The 21059-nt window shown below is 41.4% G+C and overlaps 1 protein-coding gene across 1 annotated transcript in view; it reads right to left on the bottom strand.

Annotated features, from left to right (window-relative positions):
• Nucleotides 1–219: 219 nt before the first annotated feature.
• BLZF1 (basic leucine zipper nuclear factor 1) overlaps nucleotides 220–21059 on the bottom strand; it is a 31209-nt gene continuing 10369 nt past the window's right edge. The window contains exons 3-7 of the mRNA XM_075564591.1: nucleotides 17385–17824; nucleotides 14373–14572; nucleotides 8542–8670; nucleotides 7605–7821; nucleotides 220–5403 (exon numbers count right to left, since the gene is read on the bottom strand). Of these exons, the coding sequence (XP_075420706.1) occupies nucleotides 5218–5403; nucleotides 7605–7821; nucleotides 8542–8670; nucleotides 14373–14572; nucleotides 17385–17824 (1172 nt within the window). The 3' untranslated portion in view covers nucleotides 220–5217. The remainder of the gene's footprint in view (nucleotides 5404–7604; nucleotides 7822–8541; nucleotides 8671–14372; nucleotides 14573–17384; nucleotides 17825–21059) is intronic.

Genomic DNA, 21059 nt, shown 5'->3' with positions numbered 1-21059 from the left:
GAAACTTTTGTGTATTAAAAAAATTTTATTGGTACCTAATCCACATATCACACAATTCAATAGTTCAATCATTCAATTATATTAAGAATAATTATACAATTACCCCCCCCCATGTTAAATCGCCTTTAAAATGAGTTGTGTAATCAAAATCAGTTCTAGTGCTCCCTCCCCCCCATACCTTCATTATTGACTCCTGCTGAAATCTCCTCACCCTCCCTATGTCCCACCCCACAATGATGTTTGTTTTCGTCATGTTAAGGCAATGTTTATACAGGGACTGTAGTTCTTGGTCCTTATCCCCAAGTGCTTCATTTTCAGCATGCAAAGTTGTGTCATCGGCCTCTAAACTGCTGTCTTCATCCAATCCTAATGTGGCGTTGTTTTTGTATTTTGTTTTGTATTTTGACTTTGTTCATATTTTGTTGATAACTGGGTATTTTGAATATTATAATGCAGTAACTCTCAAAATCAGGTATTCTTCCTCCTCAGAATGTTTGAAACTTGCTATGGGCTGTAACTGTGTATTGACTTTTTCTATTTTTATAAAGTCTTTGAGGTCAGGGTATGCCATAGTATTTTTTAATCACCTCATATACCGTGAAATTTGGATAACAGGAAAAAAAAGTTGGATAACAGAATCGATGCCCTTGAAATATGGTGTTGCAAAGAATACTGAATGCATCATAGGCTGCCAGAAGAACCAACCAATCTGTCTGAGAAAAAACTAACAACCAGCATGCTTCTTAGGCGAGAGGTTGGGGGAGCTTCATCTCATGTACTTTGGAACTTCGGATGTTACCAGGAGAGACCAGTCCTTGGAAAGGGACCTCATGCTTGGCAGGTTGTTCTGTGCCTGTTTAAAGGGGTACACTACCTGTGGGATGCCTAGCCTGTGGACTGTGTCACTGTAAGCTGAGGTCCCTTTAAGCCCACACGATTGGAATGTTCGTCTCTGGGGCTGGGGACCGGCCTTGCTATTTGCTGCCTGGACATATATAGCCCAGCTCTCTCTACAGAAGGGGACTGGCAACTGGCAGCTCTCAAACCTTAAAGGACTGCTAGTGTCACACTGCTATATAATTTAACTGTTAATTTCTTGTATTATCTATCTGTACATAATTTAACGGTTCATTTCTTGAATTATATATCTATCTTTATAAATATATTTATATATAATTACTAGCAATCTGGTTTGTCTCTCTAGAGAACCCTGTCCAATACAAGGCGCAAAGAGGAAGTCGCTCAAGGAGATGGGTTGGCACAGTGGCTGCCGCAATGGGCTCAAACACAACAGCTGTGAGGATGGGGCAGGGCTGGGCAGTGCTGTTTTGTTGTGCACAGGGTTGCCGAGATGGACCCAAATAGAGGGCACCTGACAACTCTGTCTTGTCCTGTGTGGTCTGAAGTCTCTTTTAGTTTGCATTCATCTGCTGGCTGTCTTGCAGAGGTTTACTCAAGTGCAAGGAGCACTCTTCTCTCACCGGATGAACCAACAGATCCCTCATCTTTGCAGACTGATGGTGTTGGCGAACGCATTGAACTGCCTCAGCCTTCAGCTGCCGTTACACTGATCCTACAGACCAGCCAGAGATGAAAATTTAGGCTCTTCTCAGATCTTTTCTGAGCATGTGTCCTGCCTAGGACATGTACACGGATTTCTGATTTCTTCTGTACACGTGCCAGCTCTTGAACCCTGAATTCCTCAAAGAAACACTCCTCTGCTTTTCATCCTGAGCTTTCAGGGCTGTATTGTTTGACTCCACTGTGATCTTCTGCCTTATGTAGCATGTTATTTCCTTTACAGTATTTTCAAGGAATGACAGGTTCCTGTGCTGCTTTGCAGGAAATAAAGGTAAGTGCCTTCAGGGCGCCCCAACATGTTAGCACAGCCCACCCAATTCTTTGAGAGTAAGATCTGCTCTGTTTGGCTTGGGAAGGGGATCATGGTTCCTTCCTGGGCTCTTGGGCTACCATTCCAAGGCCACTGCGGAGATAGTGAGGAGATAAGGCAAGTACAAATGAAAAAGCTGCCAAGTTTCCCTTCTATCTCCAAGTTACCTTTTTCTTGACTCAATATTCATTTGGTTGCTGTAAATCTATGACTATTTTTCAGAGTTCTGATAAAGGTGATTGACAGTTTTTTCCTTGACTTTCTGATGTTTTTCTGAAGTCATGGTCCTTTGGAGCTATCTATTCTACCATGTTTTCACCAAAGCCAGTTTTTGGAAGATACTGTTTGAGATTTTATAATTAGAAAAAAAATTTTAAATAAGGGTTAGCATTTGAGATATATTTGTGTGGGATCCAGCCCACATCTAGATGGGTCATAAGGGACAGTTGTGTAATTGAAGGAAAGAAATTAAGAGAGAGACAAAAGTTTTGGAGTGCTCACCTCCATGGTATCTAGAACCAAGTCTGGGTCAGAGAAAATATAATTACAGGTAACCACATCCACCACAAACCCCAATAAAATGATTTTAAAAATAATGTATCCTAACCCTAGAGCTCCCTGAATTCATTGGATTAACCCAACACCAGTGCTGTGGGCAGGAAAGGGAGAGTGACTGTCCCCTGAGCAATGAGAGCAATAGCAACATGTTTGCTCCTATAGATGAAGCTGTCATCTAGACAGCAATCAGTCATGTGCTTGCAAGAGGTAACTTTCAGGTAGCACTATTATGAGAGGATATTGTAAGGATTAATCTTGGTTATGAGAATATGCTTGGGACTCATCTCCAACGCACAAGTGTAAAAGCCTCCATCCACTCAGAACCCTAGCTTCTGAGGCTTCTTATAAATGAGAACAAAGAATGCATCTGCTCATTCCTGCTTGGAGCAGTCAACACACAGAGAGGACCAGAGGGCTGGCCCCACCCCAAGACACATCCCCCCACTGACCCACAGCGCTACAGAGACAGTACTGGAGACACAGTGTGGGAATTGTGCCTGATCTGACACAACACACACTCCTTAGCCCCCACTAGGGCAAACACCAAGGGAGGACAACAGAGCAGCAAGTGGAGTAAAGTAACAAAGTCCCCAAGGTATCTGGAAAATAGACTCCTGACTTGGGGGCAGGGCTTGGCACCTCATCAGACCTGATCGGAAAACATTCATGAGGGTCAGCAGAGAGGCCTAGAACTTTTTATAGGCTTTAAAAAATGTTGATCTATATAAGATAGGTAGGATACATATTGATCTATATAAGATAAGCATGATAAACAATCCTCAGGAGAAAATAATGGGTCCCCCTGTTCTGGGGGCACATGGTACAGGAGGAGGCAAGGCAAGGAAAGCCCATCTGTAGACAATTGGACATCCCCTAACAGAAGGGTTACAAGGAAGGGGCGAGTCAGCCAGGGTGCAGTATACCATCAACGAACCACACAACATTCTTCCAGTTGAAATATGATTCAATCTTACTGTATTTTAGTTTGTATCTGATATTTTTATTATCAAGGATTGTTTCCCAAGAATGTATACTCAGTATAGAAAGAGGCCAACATCTATTGAAAATGTGCTTATGTATCAGGACTATAGTAATACATTTATGATGATCTCATGTAAAATATTATAATTATAGATTTTGAAGATACAAAGAAAAATTATGATGTAACTGATAAAACTTGATTTTATAATCTTATAAAATATTTCTTTCAGTGAATTGGGTTTGTAATGTGATTTAGCTATAATGCATGTTTTAATAGCCTACTAACGATGAATATGACTAAGAAACTATAGCCATCAGAAAGGAAAAAACAGACTTCAAGGAAAAGGGTGAAGAATCAGCTGTAAACAGCATAATCTAGACAGCAGCACTGAGTCAAAGAACAGCGGGGAGGAATATCCATAAGCCAGAGTAGAGACATTCATTGCTACTTGAAAGTTTGCCTATCACTCACGTGAATCAGCCAAAAGAAAACATTATTAAAAATACTACCATTTGACCAGATTTGACTTTTGAAAATTTCTTTCCTGATAGACATTTTTACAACTAACTACCATTTTGGAGTAATTATTCTGGAGGTATTTTAAAGCCCATATAAAAGCATTTTATAATGGTACATGCGAAATATACAGTAATATATAGTATAAAACATATAATGACTTATGGATTGCATTTTTCTTTGAATTTCTAAAATGTTCCAACTCTACTTTCACTGTATTTTATAAAAACATGTTGGATATATTTGTTTTGTGTTGTATTTGTCAATGTATGCTCAACAGTTAAAATGTGCTTCGTGTCAAGTCGTGTCCATTCAGGATACAGAAGTAGCTGCATAAAATCAACAAAAGAACATGTTTTGCTGAAGCAGTTGCTAATTTGGCTCTAACTTATTTTCCTTAATAGATACCAGGAACCAAAACCAACCCCAAACCCACTGCAAAGAATTGATTCTCACTGATAATAACTGTAGGCGTCAAGGTCGGGCTGGCTCCCTGCAGCTTCCGACACTGCCTCTTCGCAGGAGCAGCCAGCTCTGCTTTTGCCTGCAGAGTAGCTGGTGGGTTTGAACTGCCAGTGTTGTCATTAGTAGGCCAACAGTCAACTCACTACACCACCAGGGGGCCTTTCCCAAAGACAGCATTTATTGTTAAAGTATTAGGTTCCCGGAGTCCTAGAGTATTTTCTTACGCTGTCCTCGTAGTCCACCCAAAACAAAAAGCACCCAAGAAACCTCCTTTAGTTATTATCACCGAAGAGAAGGGATCAGAGAAAGTTTTCTGCAAAGGGCCAGATAGTACTTTAGGTTCCACAACTATAGAAGATCTGTTGGATCTGCTCAGCTCTGCTGTTTTAAGTCCAAATGAGCTACAGACAATAGTAAAAGAATGCATGTGATCAACGTTGGCCCATGGCCAGGGTTTGCTAATCCCTGTATTAGAACACCCAAATCAAACCTGTTCATACAAAATATATAAGAAGACAAGTACTAACTTCGGGCCTTGGGAGGGGAGAAAGAATTTCTTTCTGTAAGTCATGCCTTTAAGAGTCCTGTAAGAGATTTTTAAGGTATTGCTAGAAACTTACACAGTTTGCTTCTTTTACCCTGAGATATTTATTAAGGGTAATTTCAAGGCAGATATACCAACAGACTTTGTAGCAGTATTAAAAGATAGTAATACTTATCTTCTAGCATTATAAGCACCCTCGCTCCCAGAAAATAATGCATGATATACGTCCATGACATTAGCATACCTCCACCATACTGAATGCTAAAGGGCAATAAGCTCCCCCTGACAATGACTGCAGCAGTTGAAAGTTATATTTTCATATCTAGTGTAGGGATGAAAACGTCCAATGTTTTTCTTTGTAGCAAGCAAGGAAGCTGGTGAAGACTCAGAAAATGGGTTATCAGGTGAATTCTCTGTACAGGCAACTGGATCCAAAATGCGTAGAATCTAAGGAAGAATAATAGATGAAGTCAGGTGGACGTTTTAACATTACAGACTGTCAGAAGTGTGTGTTGCATTTGCATTTATGCACTCAAGACTTAAAATGTGCTTCCTGTCAGGTTGTATTCATTCAGGACATAGAAACTCCTGCACAAAACCAACAAAAGAACACCTTTTGCTGAAGTACTTGCTAATTTGGCTCTAAAATACTTTATGTGAATGAATGAATAAGAAGGGTTCAAAAAGTTTGTGGGAAAATTCCATTATATTTTATTTCTATATCTCCATGGCCTTTTTGAACCTTTTTGTGTAAGGTTCTATCAATTTTACCTAAGCGATATCAATTTTTACCCTTAACCAAAAAGTACCCACTGCCTCCCTTTATCAATCTTTCAACAGCCTGCAATCAAGATTCTACCTGTATTCTATTGGAATTGATATTTATGTCTTTGATTACGTTCTATTTTGAAACTAATGACATTTATGATCTGATTTTAAATTTCACCAGCACTACCTGTGGCACCAAAATGGAGGCAGTGGTATACAGGCAACAGCTAGGCTTGTCTAGCATTTACAAAGTATCAGAGCTGAAAGACAGTTTTGAATTATACATCCACCAGGAGAACTACCATCATGCATGTGAGTCGGGCCTGTCAGTATGTCTAGAGAAGGGAAGGAGGGATCTAAGTCAAGCCCCGAGGATACCTAACATGCTGTACAAAGAAACACATGGTAAGAGAAAGGTCAGGGGCGGAAGGAAGTAAGGTTATACAGATTAAGACAGCGGTTCTCAACCTGTAGGTCGCGACACCTGGGGGGGGGGATCGCTCATTTTATAACAGCAGGGAAATGACAGTTATGAAGTAGCAATGAAAATAATTTTGTGGTTGGGGGGTCACCACCACATGAGGAACTGTATGAAAGGGTCTCGGCGCTAGGAAGGTTGAGAGCCACTGGCCTAAGAGAAGAGAGTGCTTCAAGAAATAGGGAGACCCCACTTATACTGAATGATCCTGGCAGCAACTGAGAAGGCAGTGACACAATTTTCCAACCAAGAGAATAAAAAAAGAGACATAGGTTTGTAGATACAGAGGAAATGTTCAGTTTTAAATAATGATTCATTGAGTAAATAGTTGAGTACCTACTATGGGCAAAGGACTATGTCAGACCATGAAGAAACATGGAAAGAAAACAGGGAACAGGTGCAGTCAGAATGAAAGGAGGGGAGCTAGAGAGAAAAGAAGGCAACAAAGGAAAGAAACACTGAGCTAACATTCTTCACAAGTGGAGCAGCACTGGCGGGGGGGGGGGGGGGGGGTTACAATGCTCAAGATGGGAGAGTCAGTCATTGAAAAGTAGTGGGGGTGAACTTGGTTGTGGTCTTAGAAACTGTGAGAACATCGTATTTTATCAGCCATCTGCTGGGACCTTGAATTCATCCGGGGTTGTAGGGACCTGGTCCATATTACACGATTCAGCACAAAACAAAAACCCACTATCATTGAGTTGAATACAATTCATCACAACCCTTTGGGACAGAGCAGAACAGGGATGTGAAGGCAACCAGGCTGCTTCATGATTCTCCCGTGGGTGGCTGCTCAGTTCAAACAGCTGGACGTTTGGCTAGCAGACACATATTTCAATCACTGTGCCACCAAGATGCCTGTATTCAGCACACTGTCATTTCCGTATGGAAATCCTTCCCTCCCTGCCATGGTAGAAGGGCTCTGTGAGTTTCTGCAGGCATAGAGAGCGCCTCTTTCTCCACGGAGCGGCTGAGGGCTTTCAATTGTAGACCTTGCAGCCTGCAGCCTAACTCAACCGCTCTGCCACCAGGGCTCCCGGCACGTGGAAATGAACACATGCTTTCTTAGAACAGAGGAATTCTGTTATCTACTTATTACTAATAATGAAATCTACACAGTGGTTTCCCCAGAAACTCGTCATCAGTGATCCAATAGCTGAAAAACAGGTCCTCCTTTAAAACAATCACATTTTTTTCCTTTTCAAAATAACAAAAAATGTTACAGAAAATGAGGTCAGTGGAGAAAATAGTTTCGGTAAATCTTAAATTCCTTGGCATGAGAGACAGGTTTAGAACCCCCACTTCCTAACTCCCAGGGAGCAGCTTTTCTATTGTCCCATTGTATTCAGGAGGAAGAAAGTCTTTGGAGATGAACAGATCACGAAAGAGAACACTATTTTACCGTTTCAGCCATTTTTTCAGCTGGGGTGCTGCAAAAATCAACAGGTGAAGAAATCTTTTGATTGTTAGCGCCAACATTTCCAAGAAGACGGGAATTCACGGCCTTCGCCAACTTGTGATTTGTCAGTGCCAGTTCTGCTGTGCTGTGGGGCTGTGCATTAGGGTAGTAAGTCTGCTCCCTTCCCCACTGCAGGGAGACTAAGAGCTCCTCCAATAATCTGTGTAGAACACACAACACTGAATGTTAATAAGAGGATAAGATCATCTAAGTCAGTAACATTAAAAAAGTGTCTCTGCAGTCACATAGTAACCTCTCCCCTTATCGTCCTCTCATAAACCAGAAAGTCTGACTCTACACATAAACTACATTAAGCACTTCTCAACCTAATAGTGTCTGGAAACCATTCGGCAAATAGTATTCTTTTTAGTTCTCATATTTACTTTAAGAAATTAGTGAATTATAACTACTTTTAACTATTCATGATTTGAGTTGTAAGAAATCAATTATCTAGAAATACAAAGAGCTTTTACTGAAGACTAAGATTTCGATGGTTCTGGGACATAAGGCCAAAAAAGCAAACTTTAATGCTATGATATAGTCCTTAAAAAGATCTCCCACTAAGGGAGAGAGGGAGAGTTGTTGGCTTCTACTAACAAATATATAAATCTACAACAACAGTATTCAAAAACCATTTTAAAACCTATACATTTCTGCAAGTGCATAAACAATTGTCTCCCCAATTAAGAATGTTGGAGAAAAAAATCAAGTCTTCTATTTTTTTAAGTCCCCCTTTCCACCCTGTTCCATCAATTGCAAAGTTCTACTCAGAGTATATACCCAGTAAGTTACTAAATGGAGAAACATTAAAAATATCAAAAAGACCACAATGACAAATACTGCAGGAAAGAGCAGGTCAGAATATAAAAACGTGCCATACCTCTGTGTAGCTGACATTTCCTGACGAAACTGCTCCCGCTCACTCAGGAGATCCTGTATTGCACTCTGCGCATCGCGGCTTTGGCGCTGTAACCCTGCTCGGGAGTTGGTTAGCTCATCTGCCATAACCCTGTAAATGATTAAATCTTATATATACATTTTTTGATAATGAACAATATTAAGTTGGTATGCGTTCTTTCAAAAGCTTACGAAAAAAGATTAACAACCAAAAAGTTAAAAAAGCATTAAAAAAATGTCCATGAGCTCTGAGCCCATTAAAAAGGTCCAGTTAAAGCACTTGTTTATAAATGATAGTGTAGTTTTTTTTAAATTTATTTATTTATTCTTTTTAAAATTTACTTCTTCCATTTCCCTTGGTCAATTTTATTTTTTATTGTTTTAAATAAAACATTTTATTGGGTCCTCTTAAAGCTCTTATCACAATCCCTCTATCCATCCATTGTGTCAAGAACATCTGTACATATGCTGCCATCATCATTTTCAAAACATTTTCTACTTGAGCCCTTGATATCAGCCATTCATTCCCCCCACCCTCCCTCATAAAATCTTGATAATCTATACATTTCCCTCTCCCAATGTCTTACACCAACCCCTTTCTCCCTTTTCTGTTGTCCATCCTTCTAGGAAGGGTTTATACGTAGCTCATTATGATGGGTTACCAATTTCTCCCCCCACCTTACCCTTACCCTCCTGGTATCTCTATTCCAGTGGTGCTCAACTTGTGGGTTGTGACCCCTTTGGGAGTTGAGCGACCCTTTCAAAGGGGCCGCCTGATTCCCAATAGTAGCAAAATTACAGTTATGAAGCAGCAACTAAAATAATTTTATGGTTGGGGGGGGGTCACAACAACACAAGGAACTGTATTAAAGAGTCGCAGCATTAGGAAGGCTAAGAACCATTGCTCTATTCCCATTATTGGTCCTGAGGAGTTTATCTGTCCTAGATTCCCTGTGTTGCGAGCTCTTATTTGTAGCAGTGAACATGCTGTGGTCTAGCCGGATTTGTAAGGCAGAATTGAGATGATGACAGTGGGGGGGAGGAAGCATTAAAAAACTAGAGGAAAGTTGTATATTTCATCAGTGCTATGCGCTCCCTGTCTGCCTTGTCTCTTCCTTATGACTCTTCTATAAAGGGATGCCAAATTATCTACAGATGGGATTTGGGTCTCCTCTCCACGTTCTCCCTCATTCATATTGAAATGATATTTTGTTCTGGGTCTTTGATGCCTGCTACCTGATCCCATCAACACCTCATGATCACACAGGCTGGTGTGCTTCTTCCATGTGGGTTTTGTTGCTTCCCAGTAGATGGCCACTTGTTTATCTTCAAGCCTTTAAAAGCCCAGACACTATATCTTTTGATAGCTGGGCACCATCAGCTTTTTCACCACCTTTGCTTATGCACCCATTTTGTCTTCAATGATTGTGTCAGGAAGGTGAGCATCACAGAATGCTGGACTGTTAGAACAAAGTATTCTTGCGTTGAGAGAGTACTTAAGTCGAGGCCCAATGTCCATCTGCTACCTTAATACGTAACACATAAATACATGTACATAGATCCATTTCCCTATTGTTATATATATTTTTACATACCGTATATAACTCGAGTATGAGCCAACCTGAATATCAGCTGAGGCATCTAATTTTACCACAAAAACTGCATTAAAAATGTGCTGACTCGACATCCCTCACTGACCCTTAGCCCTACAGGGGACAACACTGGAGACACAGTGCAGGGATTGCGCCCAATCTGACCACACCACACCCAAGCAAAACACTAAGGATGTGCAACAGAACAGCAAGGGGAGCATAGCAAAGAAGTCCCGAGGGAGTGCCAAAAATGGACTTTGGGACCAGGGCTTAGAGCCCCATCAGACTCAACCAGAAAATACTCCGATAGGTTAACAAACAGACCTTGAACTATTTACAGGCTTTTCTTTTTTGTCATTAGTTTGTTGTTTTGTTTTCTTTTGTTGCTTTGTTTTGCTCTGTCTTATCTTTGTGCATATTATTATCTCTGCAGGTCTATTTAGATAAGATAGGTTGGATAAACAAACTGGAAGAGAAAACAAAGGGACCGATGGTTGGGGGGGGGCATAAGAGAGGGGTAGGTGGGGGAAAGGAAGTGGTGTTAACCAACCCAGGGACAAGGGAACAACAAGTGATCCAAAAATCAGTGGCAAGGAGGGTGTAAGGGGCCTGGTAGGGCTTGATCAAGGATCATGTCACTGAGAGGAATTACTGAACCCCAAATGAAGGCTGAGCATGATAGTGGGACAAGAGGGAAGTAAAGGAAATAGAGGAAAGAGCTAGGAGGCAAAGGACATTTATAGAGGTCTAAATACAGGAATGTGCATATATAAATATAGCTATATATGATGATGAGAAAATAGATCTATGTGCATCTATTTATAGGTTTAGTATTAAGGTAGCAGATGTACATTGGGCCTCTACTCGAGTACTCCCTCAATGTAAGAATACTTTGTTCTATTAACCTGGCATTCCATGATGCTCACCTCCGAACACAATCGCTTAAGACAAAGTGAGCGCATAAGCAAAGGTAGTGAAGAAAGCTGATGGTGCCAGGCTATCAAAAGATACAGCATCTGAGGTCTTAATAGCTTGGGGGCAAACAAGCGGCCATCTAGCTCAGAAGCAACAAAGCCCACATGGAAGAAGCACACCAGCCTGTGTGATTACGAGGTATCGAAGGGATCAGGTATCAGGCATCAAAGAACAAAAAATATTATCATTGTGAATGAGGGAGAGTGTGGATTGGGAACCCAAAGCCCATCTGTAGGCAACCGGATATCCCTTACAGAAGGGTTGTGGGGAGGAGATGAGCCAGTCAGGGTGCAGGAGTAGCAATGATGAAACATACAACTTCCCTGTAGTTCTTAAATGTTCCTTCCCTCCGACTATCATGATTACAATTCTATCTTACAAATCCGGCTAGACCAGAGATGTACACTGGGACAAATAGGAACTGGAAACACAGGGAATCTGGGACAGATGAACCCTTCAGGACCAGTGGTGAGAGTGGTGATACTGGGAGGGTGGAGAGAAGGTGGGGGTAGAAAGGGGGAACCAATCACAAGGATCTATATCTAACTCCCTCCCTGGGTGACGGACAACAGAAAAGTGGGTAAAGAGAGATGTCGGACAGTGTAAGATATGACAAAATAAAAAACAATTTGTAAATTATCAAGGGTCCATGGGGAGGGAGGGGAAAATGAGGTGCTGATACCATGGGCTCAAGTAGAAAGAAAATGTTTTGAGAATGATGAGGGCAATAAATGTACAAATGTGGTTGACCCAATGGGTACATGTATGGATTGTGATGAGTTGCACGAGCCTCAATAAAATGATTTTTTTTAATGTGCTGACTCGGCTTATACATGAGTTTAAAGTACACATGAGTATATACAGTATGTACATGCCTGTATTTAGACCTCTATAAAGGTCCTTTGCCTCCTAGTTCTTTCCTCTATTTCCTTTTACTTTCCTCTTGTCCCACCAGTATGTTCGACCTTCAGTAGGGTTTCAATAATTCCTCTCCATTACATTATCCTTGATTAAGCCCCCCACCAGGCATCCTATGACCTTCTTACCTTTGATTTTAGATTTCTTGTTGTTCTCATCTCTGGGTTTGTTAACACCTTACTTCCTTTCCCCTGCCTCCCCCTCTCCCGTGTCCCCCAGAACTGTTGGTCCTATTGTTTTCTCCCCTGGATTGTTTATCCCGCCTATCTTATCTAGATAGACATGTAGAGACAATAATAAGCATGAAAACAAGACAAAGCCAAACAAAACAACAAAAGATGGAAAATAAAAAAACAAAATAACCACCACACACACCCAAAAAAAGCCTATAAATAGTGCCAGGTCTATTTGTTGAGTCTGTCCCAGGTCTGCTCAGGCGAGTCTGATGGGGTGCGCTGCTCTGGCCCCAAAGTCTAGTTTTTGGTATTCCCTCGGCTCTTCACTGCTTTGCTCCCCTCGCTGCTCTGTTGCATGCTCTTAAGTGTTTCGTTCCAGTGTGATGGGGTCAGATTGTGCACAGTTCCCACACTGTCTCCAGTGTTGTCCCCTGTAGTGCAATGGGTCAGTGATGGACATCGTGTCTGTGTCTCGTGGTGGGCCCGGCCCTATGGTCCTCTCTGTGCATTGGCTGCTCTGAGCAGGAATATCATGCTTGGGGCTTGGTGGGCCAGGATGTGCTCCACTCTCTGTCCTTTCCTCTTCGTTTGCCTCTGTGTGCTCTGACCAGGACAGTCTAGAGTTTTAAGGGAGCCCTGGTGGTGTAGTGGTTACGCATTGGGCTGTCATCTGCATGGCTGGCAGTTGGAAATAGCAGCAGCTCCACGGGACTGGGCTTTCTATTCCAGTGAACAGTCTTGTTTCACAGGTTGGTCACTAAGTCAGCATCAACTTGATCGTAGTGAGTTTGGTTTTTTTTGAGAGTTATTTAACTTTCCTGTTTAGTGACTTTTGGATTATACCTCAATCTTACTCTACATTGTTCAAATTTTTAAAAAAAGTTTCTTTATTGAGGCAATTTTAAAGGAAGCAAAAACTCATTGTCCAATCACTTTGACCTGTAAAATATTAATGTAGAAAATCTTACATAAAATGAAGACTTAAGTCTTTTCTTTTGCCCAACATCCCTACCTCTCTTCATATATAGGAAATAAAATATCATATTTTTCCAGAAAAATTATTTATGACTGTATCTCTACATAAAAGTAGTCATGTACCATATGTCTGTTTGGGCAATGATCAAATGCATATATATGGTCCCAATTGCCACAAAACCTATTTTGAGGTATATATAATGTTTCATAGTAGCAAACGAGTGCTACCTTGTGATATGCATCAAGATATAATCATTACTGTATTACATTAAAAGAGCTTTAGTTTATCTAGAAATGTTGCTTTAATGTTTTTTCTGCACAGAAAGGTGTTGTACATTCTAGGAAAAATATTTAACTGATGTTAGATATAAATCATACTGTTCTGACATATGTACAAATTCAGCATAAAGTTAGACTTAAGAATGAACTCGCTTGTAACCTGGGCACTGCCCGTATACAGTATGATGCTTGCTGACCATCCACTCCACATTAACAACCTATTTCATAGAACATAATGTGAATGTGAGGTGATGGACAATGTGTTTATGATACACCCATTTTATCACATAAAAGGAATAAATTAAAATTTTTCTATACCTTTTTTTTAACCTTAATAATGTATTTTGCAGATAGTTACATATTTGCACATACAGAGTCACTCAGCTTTTTTTAAAGTCATACTTTCTATTGATTAGATGCATCACAGTTTAGGTAACTAGTTTTCTCTTGATGGAAACAATAAGTAATAACTCAGATGGAAACCTTAAAAGCATGTCTTAACATGTTCATGGCCACCCTATAGGAGGGCCAGAACTGCCCCTGTGAGTTTCTAAGATTATAGCTCTTTACGGGGTAGAAAAGCCCAGCCTTTCTTCTTCAGAGTGGATGGCGGTTTTGAACTGCCGACCTTGTGGATTGCAGCCCGACTCATACGCACTATGCCACATACAGAAGTAGCCTAACATTCTGGAGTGAGGCAGACTCCTTATTTAATCACTTATCCATTTAGGGAGACTGTGTAACCATGAAGAGGAGGAGGCCATATTTAAAGATGAAATCTTTTGATAACCTTAGGAGAGTTTCACACTGAATCTACTTCCTTATGTTATTGGTCAAAGGCTTAAATAACATACAGAGCAAAACCCAAGAAATAAAATACCACTTAAAATAGAAAATACCTGCTTGCGAGGAATTTACTTCGCCAGACATCACACTGGATTGACATGCGTTCTAACTGTTCAGAAAGTTGAGCTGTGTTTTGACACAGGGCTTCATTTTCTAAGATAAGTTGATTTTTTTCACGGGCCAGACGTTCAAAGTGATACTGAAGATCGTTCCCAACAGAAGCCACCAGCAGCTTTTTTAACTCACGATTTACCTAGCAGAGAACAAAACCAGCAAGCTTAAGTAACGTTAATGATTTCAACGTAATAAAATTCAGGACAGTGGAACCATTTTGGCCCTCCATTATTTCAAATGCATATCAAAAAGTAAGAGTAAATATTTAAGTTTCATAATATATATGAACTAATCTCTACAACTGTTAACTGTTGGCTATAAACAACCTCTTGCAGTAAGAATATATATCATCTGAACAAGCGGCCATCTAGCTCAGAAGCAATAAAGCCCACATGGAAGAAGCACACCAGCCAGTGTGATCACGAGGTGCCAAAGGGACCAGGGATAAGGCATCATGCAAAAAAAAAAGAATATATATATATGTATGTATGTGTGTGTGTGTATATATGTATGTGTATATATATGTGTGTATATATATATATCATAGTGAATGAAGGGGGAAGTGCAGAGTGGAGACCCGAGGCCCAAGTGTCGGCCACTGGAGATCCCCTCATAGAGGGGTTTAGGAGAGGAGATGGGTCAGTCAGCGTGCGAGGTAGTACCGATGAAGAACACAGCTTTCCCCCAGATCCTGGATGCTTCCTCCCCCCAACTACCATGACCCGAATTCTACCTTGCAGGGCTGGATAGGGCAGAGGTTGTACACTGGTGCATATGGGGGCTGGAGGCACAGGGAATCCAGGGTGGACGATACCTTCAGGACCAGGGGTGTGAGGGGCGAGGCTGGGAGAGTGGAGGGCGAGTCGGTTGGAAAGGGGGAACTGATTACAAGGATCCACATGTGACCTCCTCCCTGGGAGATGGATGGCAGAGAAGGGGGGGAAGGGAGACTCCGGATAGGGCAAGATATGACAAAATAACAATCTGTGGATTATCAAGGGCTCATGAGGGAGGGGGAAGCAAGGAGGGAGGGGAAAAAAAAAAGAGGACCTGATGCACAGGGCTTAAGTGGAGAGCAAATGCTTTGAGAGTGATTAGGTCAAAGAATGTATGGATGTGCTTTATACAATTGATGTATGTATATGTTTGGATTGTGATAAGAGTTGTATGAGCCCCTAATAAAATGTTTTAAAAAATTTTTAAAAAGAATATATATCATCACAAAAATTACAAATTGCTTCCAATTAACACTTACAAATATTATATAGAATGTTTATTATATGATATTTTATTTTATTGAATATTTTAAAATAAATTTTAATAGATCTGAGATACCTGCGTTCAGGAATTTAAACAAAGGCAGTAATCCAGCATATGTTTATGTGTGTTTTTAATGTTGCTATTGAAAATATAAAATGATTAAAGCAAAAATTTCCAATAATAACCAAAAACTAAACTCACTGCAGTGGAGTCAAACAGGGTAGAACTGCCCCTGTGGGTTTCTAAGACTGTAACTCTTTACTGGATCAGAAAGGCTCATCTTTTTTCCTGAAGAGCGGCTGGTACTGGTAAATTATGGTGCAGTCATATGAAGATCTCTGATTAAAGACATTGTAAAACAGCACTGTGTCATCACCTACTGCCAGGTAGTCCAGTGCTTCCCTAAGTGGGTGATACTGTCCACTGCAAGACACTGGAATGACATGGGGGTGGGGGTGTACAAAAGCAGGCACCTACACTTTATCTTGGATTAAACATTTTTAATTGCCAGGGAAATATCCTTTTTTCTAAAAGGGGCAGTAGGTCAACTACGTTTGAGAACCTACGATCTAGTGGATTCCTATTCATAAACCCTACAGGGCAAAGGCGAACTTTCTGAGGCTGTAAATCTTCCAGGAGCAGGCTGCCTGATCTTTCTCCTGGAGAGTGGCTGGTGGGTTCAAAGCACTGACCTTTTGGTTAATGGCCCAGTGTTAAACCCACAGCACCCTCAGGGTTTCTACATCGTGCCAGGCTGGTGCTGGGTGCCACCGCAGCTGCTCTGGCTCAGTGACCCCACGTGCGACAGATCTAAACTGCTTGTCTCGTGTCATCCTCACAACTGTTATGGGGGCATGTTAATTAGTGGAATGCCAGTTAGTATTTGAAAAAAAGTGGGCTAAAAACTAAGATGAACTTTTTATATATAGTTATATCTGGATGGTATGATTATAGTTGTTTTGGTAATTACAGATTATTATATTTTTCTGCTTTCTAAAATTTCTACAATAGTGTGTACTATTTTTGTAATCAGAAATTAATTAAAGATAATTTTTAGGTATTTAGACAAAAACAACTAATCACAGTGCCATGAGGACTAGTATAAAAAAAAAGAAAGAAAAAGATTAAAATCTAATAAAAAAGCAAAGTGATTAGGAGAAAATGTTTTAATAAGATGTGAAGAACAAAGCAAGGGAACTCTGGTGGTATAGTGGCTAAAATGCTACTAAACTAAAAGGTCAGCGGTTCAAACCCACCAGCTCCAGGGGATAAAGTTTTGGCAACTGGGTTCTTTGGGAAGATTCACAACCTCGGAAACCTTACGGGGAAATTCTATTCTGTCCCACAGGTTAACAGCAAGTTGAAATAAAATAAACGACAAAGGGTTTTGGAAAGATTAAAGCAATAAAATCAAGCACTGTTTTTCATATTCAGTTTCTCAGCAGCAGGCTTAGAAGGTCCAGGTGTACACAAAGAGCAAACCTGGCAAAGGAGTTGCTACAGAGCTGACTGTGACTCCGGGTTGCCCGACACACGCCAGAGCAGAACTGTGCTCTATGAGATTTTAATGGCTGGTGCATTGTTTGGAAACAGATTGCCAACGCCTATCTTTTGAGGTGCCCTTGGTTAGACTCCAACCTCCAAACTTTTACAGGGATAGTATTCATGAAAGCTGTGACGGCTGTTCTTACCTCTGTCTGAACTCGGAGCTGGTTTGAAAGGCCCTCTTTGTCCTGCAGTAACCTCCTTTCAGAGTTCTTGAGCTTTTCCAACACACTCTTTACTTCACATAGCTCTTTCCTAGGTTCCACGACTCCCTCGGCCAGACTGAGGAATTCTCCTTTGTGATGTCCCCCGGACTGAACCTTGACGTTTTTGTTAGGGATATCATGGGTGATAGCAGCCTTGGGGACAAATATTCTTACAGCTTCCACTTCCACTGCTTTGTCAGTAAGAATCTTCCCTAGCTGAAGAACTCCTGGGCTCTCGGATGCAACGGTTTTCTTCCGAGGACTCTGACGGACGCGATGCTTTGTGGCTTGGGCTCCCGAGGTGACCTCAGCAGACTTAGGTGGTTCCTCAGTTTCCATTCCATCTCCTGCTCCTCGGATTGGGGTCAAAGGCAGGGTGGCTAACAATGGGAAACAAAGCGTGAATTACTTACTGGGAAGAAATGCCACTATTTGAATCATTTTGTTTGGAACTTGCCTTTTTATACTTGCTAATCTTACTTTCCCAGCAAGTGTGATGAGTGCCTGAGGAAAAGCATCACGCTCTAAGCAGCTGGAGGGAGCCTGGTGGTACAAAGACTACAAGCCTTGGGGTAAGCCAGATACAACTTTAGCTCCGATTTCTACTGTTCCCAAGGTTGGACAAGATCCTGCAGTTCTTTGAGCTTCAGTTTCAACCTCTATACACTGAATTTACCATCTACCCCCTAGGGTTACTTTTGAGCACTAAATGAGGAAACCCTAAGACTCATAAATAACCAACACTCATATAAGAGGATACGGCCGAGCTTCCAGTTCTTACGTACAACTCAGGCACTTAAAACAACCCTGTGAGGTAGACACGATTCGCTCTATTTATAATAGGAGTCCAAGGCTGTGCAACAGCTAGTGCTTTCTTGCTGACCCGTCGGCCGTTCCTCCAGAGCAGCAGTCCTCAACCTATAGGTTGTGACCCCACAGGGGGTCGAACGACCCTTGCACAAGGGTCGCCCGATTCATAACAATAGCAAAATTACAGTGATGAAGTAGCAACGAAAATAATTTTATGGTGGGGGTCACCACCACGAGGAACAGTATTTAAGGGTCGCGGCATGAGGAAGGTTGAGAACCACTGCTCTAGAGAAAAGACCTGTTGATCTGGGAGCTACTATAGGCCAGAAATTGTGTGAGGTTGCAAGGATTTCTATGCTCCAGAAACTAATCTGGTTTAAGAGACAGGACATATATTAAAAAAACAAACTATATTACCAGGCAATACGTGATAGGCATGCACAAAAATATTTCTTTAGAAAATGTGTTTCTATAGACATTTTAATTAATAATCATGATTAATCAGATTTTAATCGATTCATCGATATCTAGTCAAATTCAATGAGTTAATTGTAATGTAATCTCCTAAGGCAAAGACCTGTAACATAATTTTTAGCTTTTTATGACTTTAATCGTAATTGCTATCAGAGACTGGCCTTGACGGAGCTGTGGGCTAGGTGTGGGACTGCTCACAGCAAGGTTGTCAGGGTTCACACCACACACTCTTTGAGATAAAGATAATGCTCTCTGAAACCTTGGGAATCAACTCAAAGAGTGTGTGGTTTTTTTGTACCTTATTCTCAAACCAAAAACCAAACTCACTGCTACTGAGTTGAACTTGTGGTTGCAGCCCAAAGAGTAATCACTAGGCCACCAGGACTCCCGAGGAAATTCTAGATATACTGAAATCACATGTGAATGATAGCAGTACTGTTTCGGTGTAACATATAATTAAGAAAATGTACTCAATTTGGTAAAGCTATATTATATTACTGTACAATCTTACACAAGGAGCCCGGGTGCTATAGTACTGAAAGTAAGTGCTCAGGTGCTAACCCAAAGATTGGTGGTTGGAACCCACTATTTACTTTGTGGGGGAAGATGAGGCATTGTTTTTGTAAAGATTTACAGTCTCAGAAAGTCTAAGTGGCAATTCTACTCAATCCTGTAGGGTCTTTATGAGATGGAATCAAATCTATGGCTGTGGGCTTGGCATGGTTTGGCTTCATTAAAAGTTAAGCTACTTGCCCACTGAGGAGGTGGGCAAAGGACCTGAAAAGAAGTTTCACAGGAGCAGAAATCCGAATGGCCAATAAACATGAGAAAATGTTCCTGATCATTAGCCATAAGAGAAATGCAAATTAAAACAATAATGATATACCACCTAACACCCTCAAAGATAGCCCAATTCAAAAAATCAGAAAGCAACAAGTGTTGGAGGGGCTGTGGGGAGACAGGAGCTCTCATCCACTGCTGGTGGGCCTGTAGGTACATGCAGCCACGATGGACATAGATTGGGCAATTTCTAAGACAGATGAGTATGGAGCGACCATGCGACCCAGCAATCCCCCTACTGGGCATCTACCCAGGAGAGGCAAGAAACAAACCACGGCCAGACATCTGTGCTCCAATGTTCACTGCGGCACAGTTCACAATAGCAAGGAGTTGGAAGCAACCCAAATGCCATCAAGAGACAAATAGATTAAAAAACTGTGGTACATACATACAATGGAGCACTATGCATCCCTAAAAAGCAGTGTTGAATGCATGGAGCATATCGACTCATGAGAAAAACTGGAGGAAATTATGCTAAGTGAAGTAAGCCAAGCACAAACAGACAAGTACAACATGAGTCCACAGAGGTAAGCAAAGGGGGCATAGGGAAAAAAACTACTGTATACAAACATTCCTGGGGTGAGGTCCAGATAGTATGGCAGGGGCCAGACCAAATCCAGGGGTACCTATGGTAGCCAACTAAGAAGGAGGGGAAAAAAGAGACATGGGTAGAGGGGGAACAGAGCACTAATCCACCCAAGGGGAGGGTATTGTTTATATCTCCACAGGGAATGAGGGACCAGACTTCAATTCGGTGCTCCAAGACGTGAATGCAACATATTGGCATGAAGGAGAGAACCAATAGAGAGGTCTGAGAGGTCAGCCCCAATCCCAACTAGGTGGTCAGCACCCCCTCACCCCAGAATTCACTTCAGAGGACAGCACTGAAACTACAGCAGGGGGGGTGGGGGGGCATGTCTGATCAGAGCACACAGGAGCCAAGGAAGGGAGAGGGAGAGAGAGTGGAACATATCCTGTCCCACCAAGTCCTGAGGACGATATTCCCACTCAGAGCAGACCATAAGGACAGCACCACCACAAGACATGAAAAGAAAGGGGCACTGATCACAATGAGCTACATCCCAGGGGGATGGGCAACAGAAAACTGGGTGAAGGGAGACATTGGACAGTGTAAGACATGAAAAAAAATTAATAAATTATCAAGGGTTTGTGAGGGAGGGAGGAAGGGAAGGAGGAAGAGGGAGGGGAAAAATGAGGCGCTGATACCAAGGGCTCAAGTAGAAAGCAAATGTTTTGAGAATGATGATGGCAACAAACGTACAAATGTGATTGACACAATGGATGTATGTATGGATTGTGATGAGAGTTGTATGAGCTCCCAATCAAATGATTTAAAAAAAAAAGTTAAGCTACTTAAGAGTTTCTGAGGTACAAAGCCATATTAAAAGAGGGATCACATAATGTGTAAACATTGCACATTGAAACAAAGGCATTGCTGCCACCCGTATGGCAGGAAACTGGCCCAAGAGC

This window comes from Tenrec ecaudatus, chromosome 1, assembly GCF_050624435.1.
Source record: "Tenrec ecaudatus isolate mTenEca1 chromosome 1, mTenEca1.hap1, whole genome shotgun sequence".
Lineage (NCBI taxonomy): Eukaryota > Metazoa > Chordata > Mammalia > Afrosoricida > Tenrecidae > Tenrec > Tenrec ecaudatus.
Note: the sequence above shows the minus strand (reverse complement) of the source record. Positions and strands in the feature narration are given on the sequence as shown.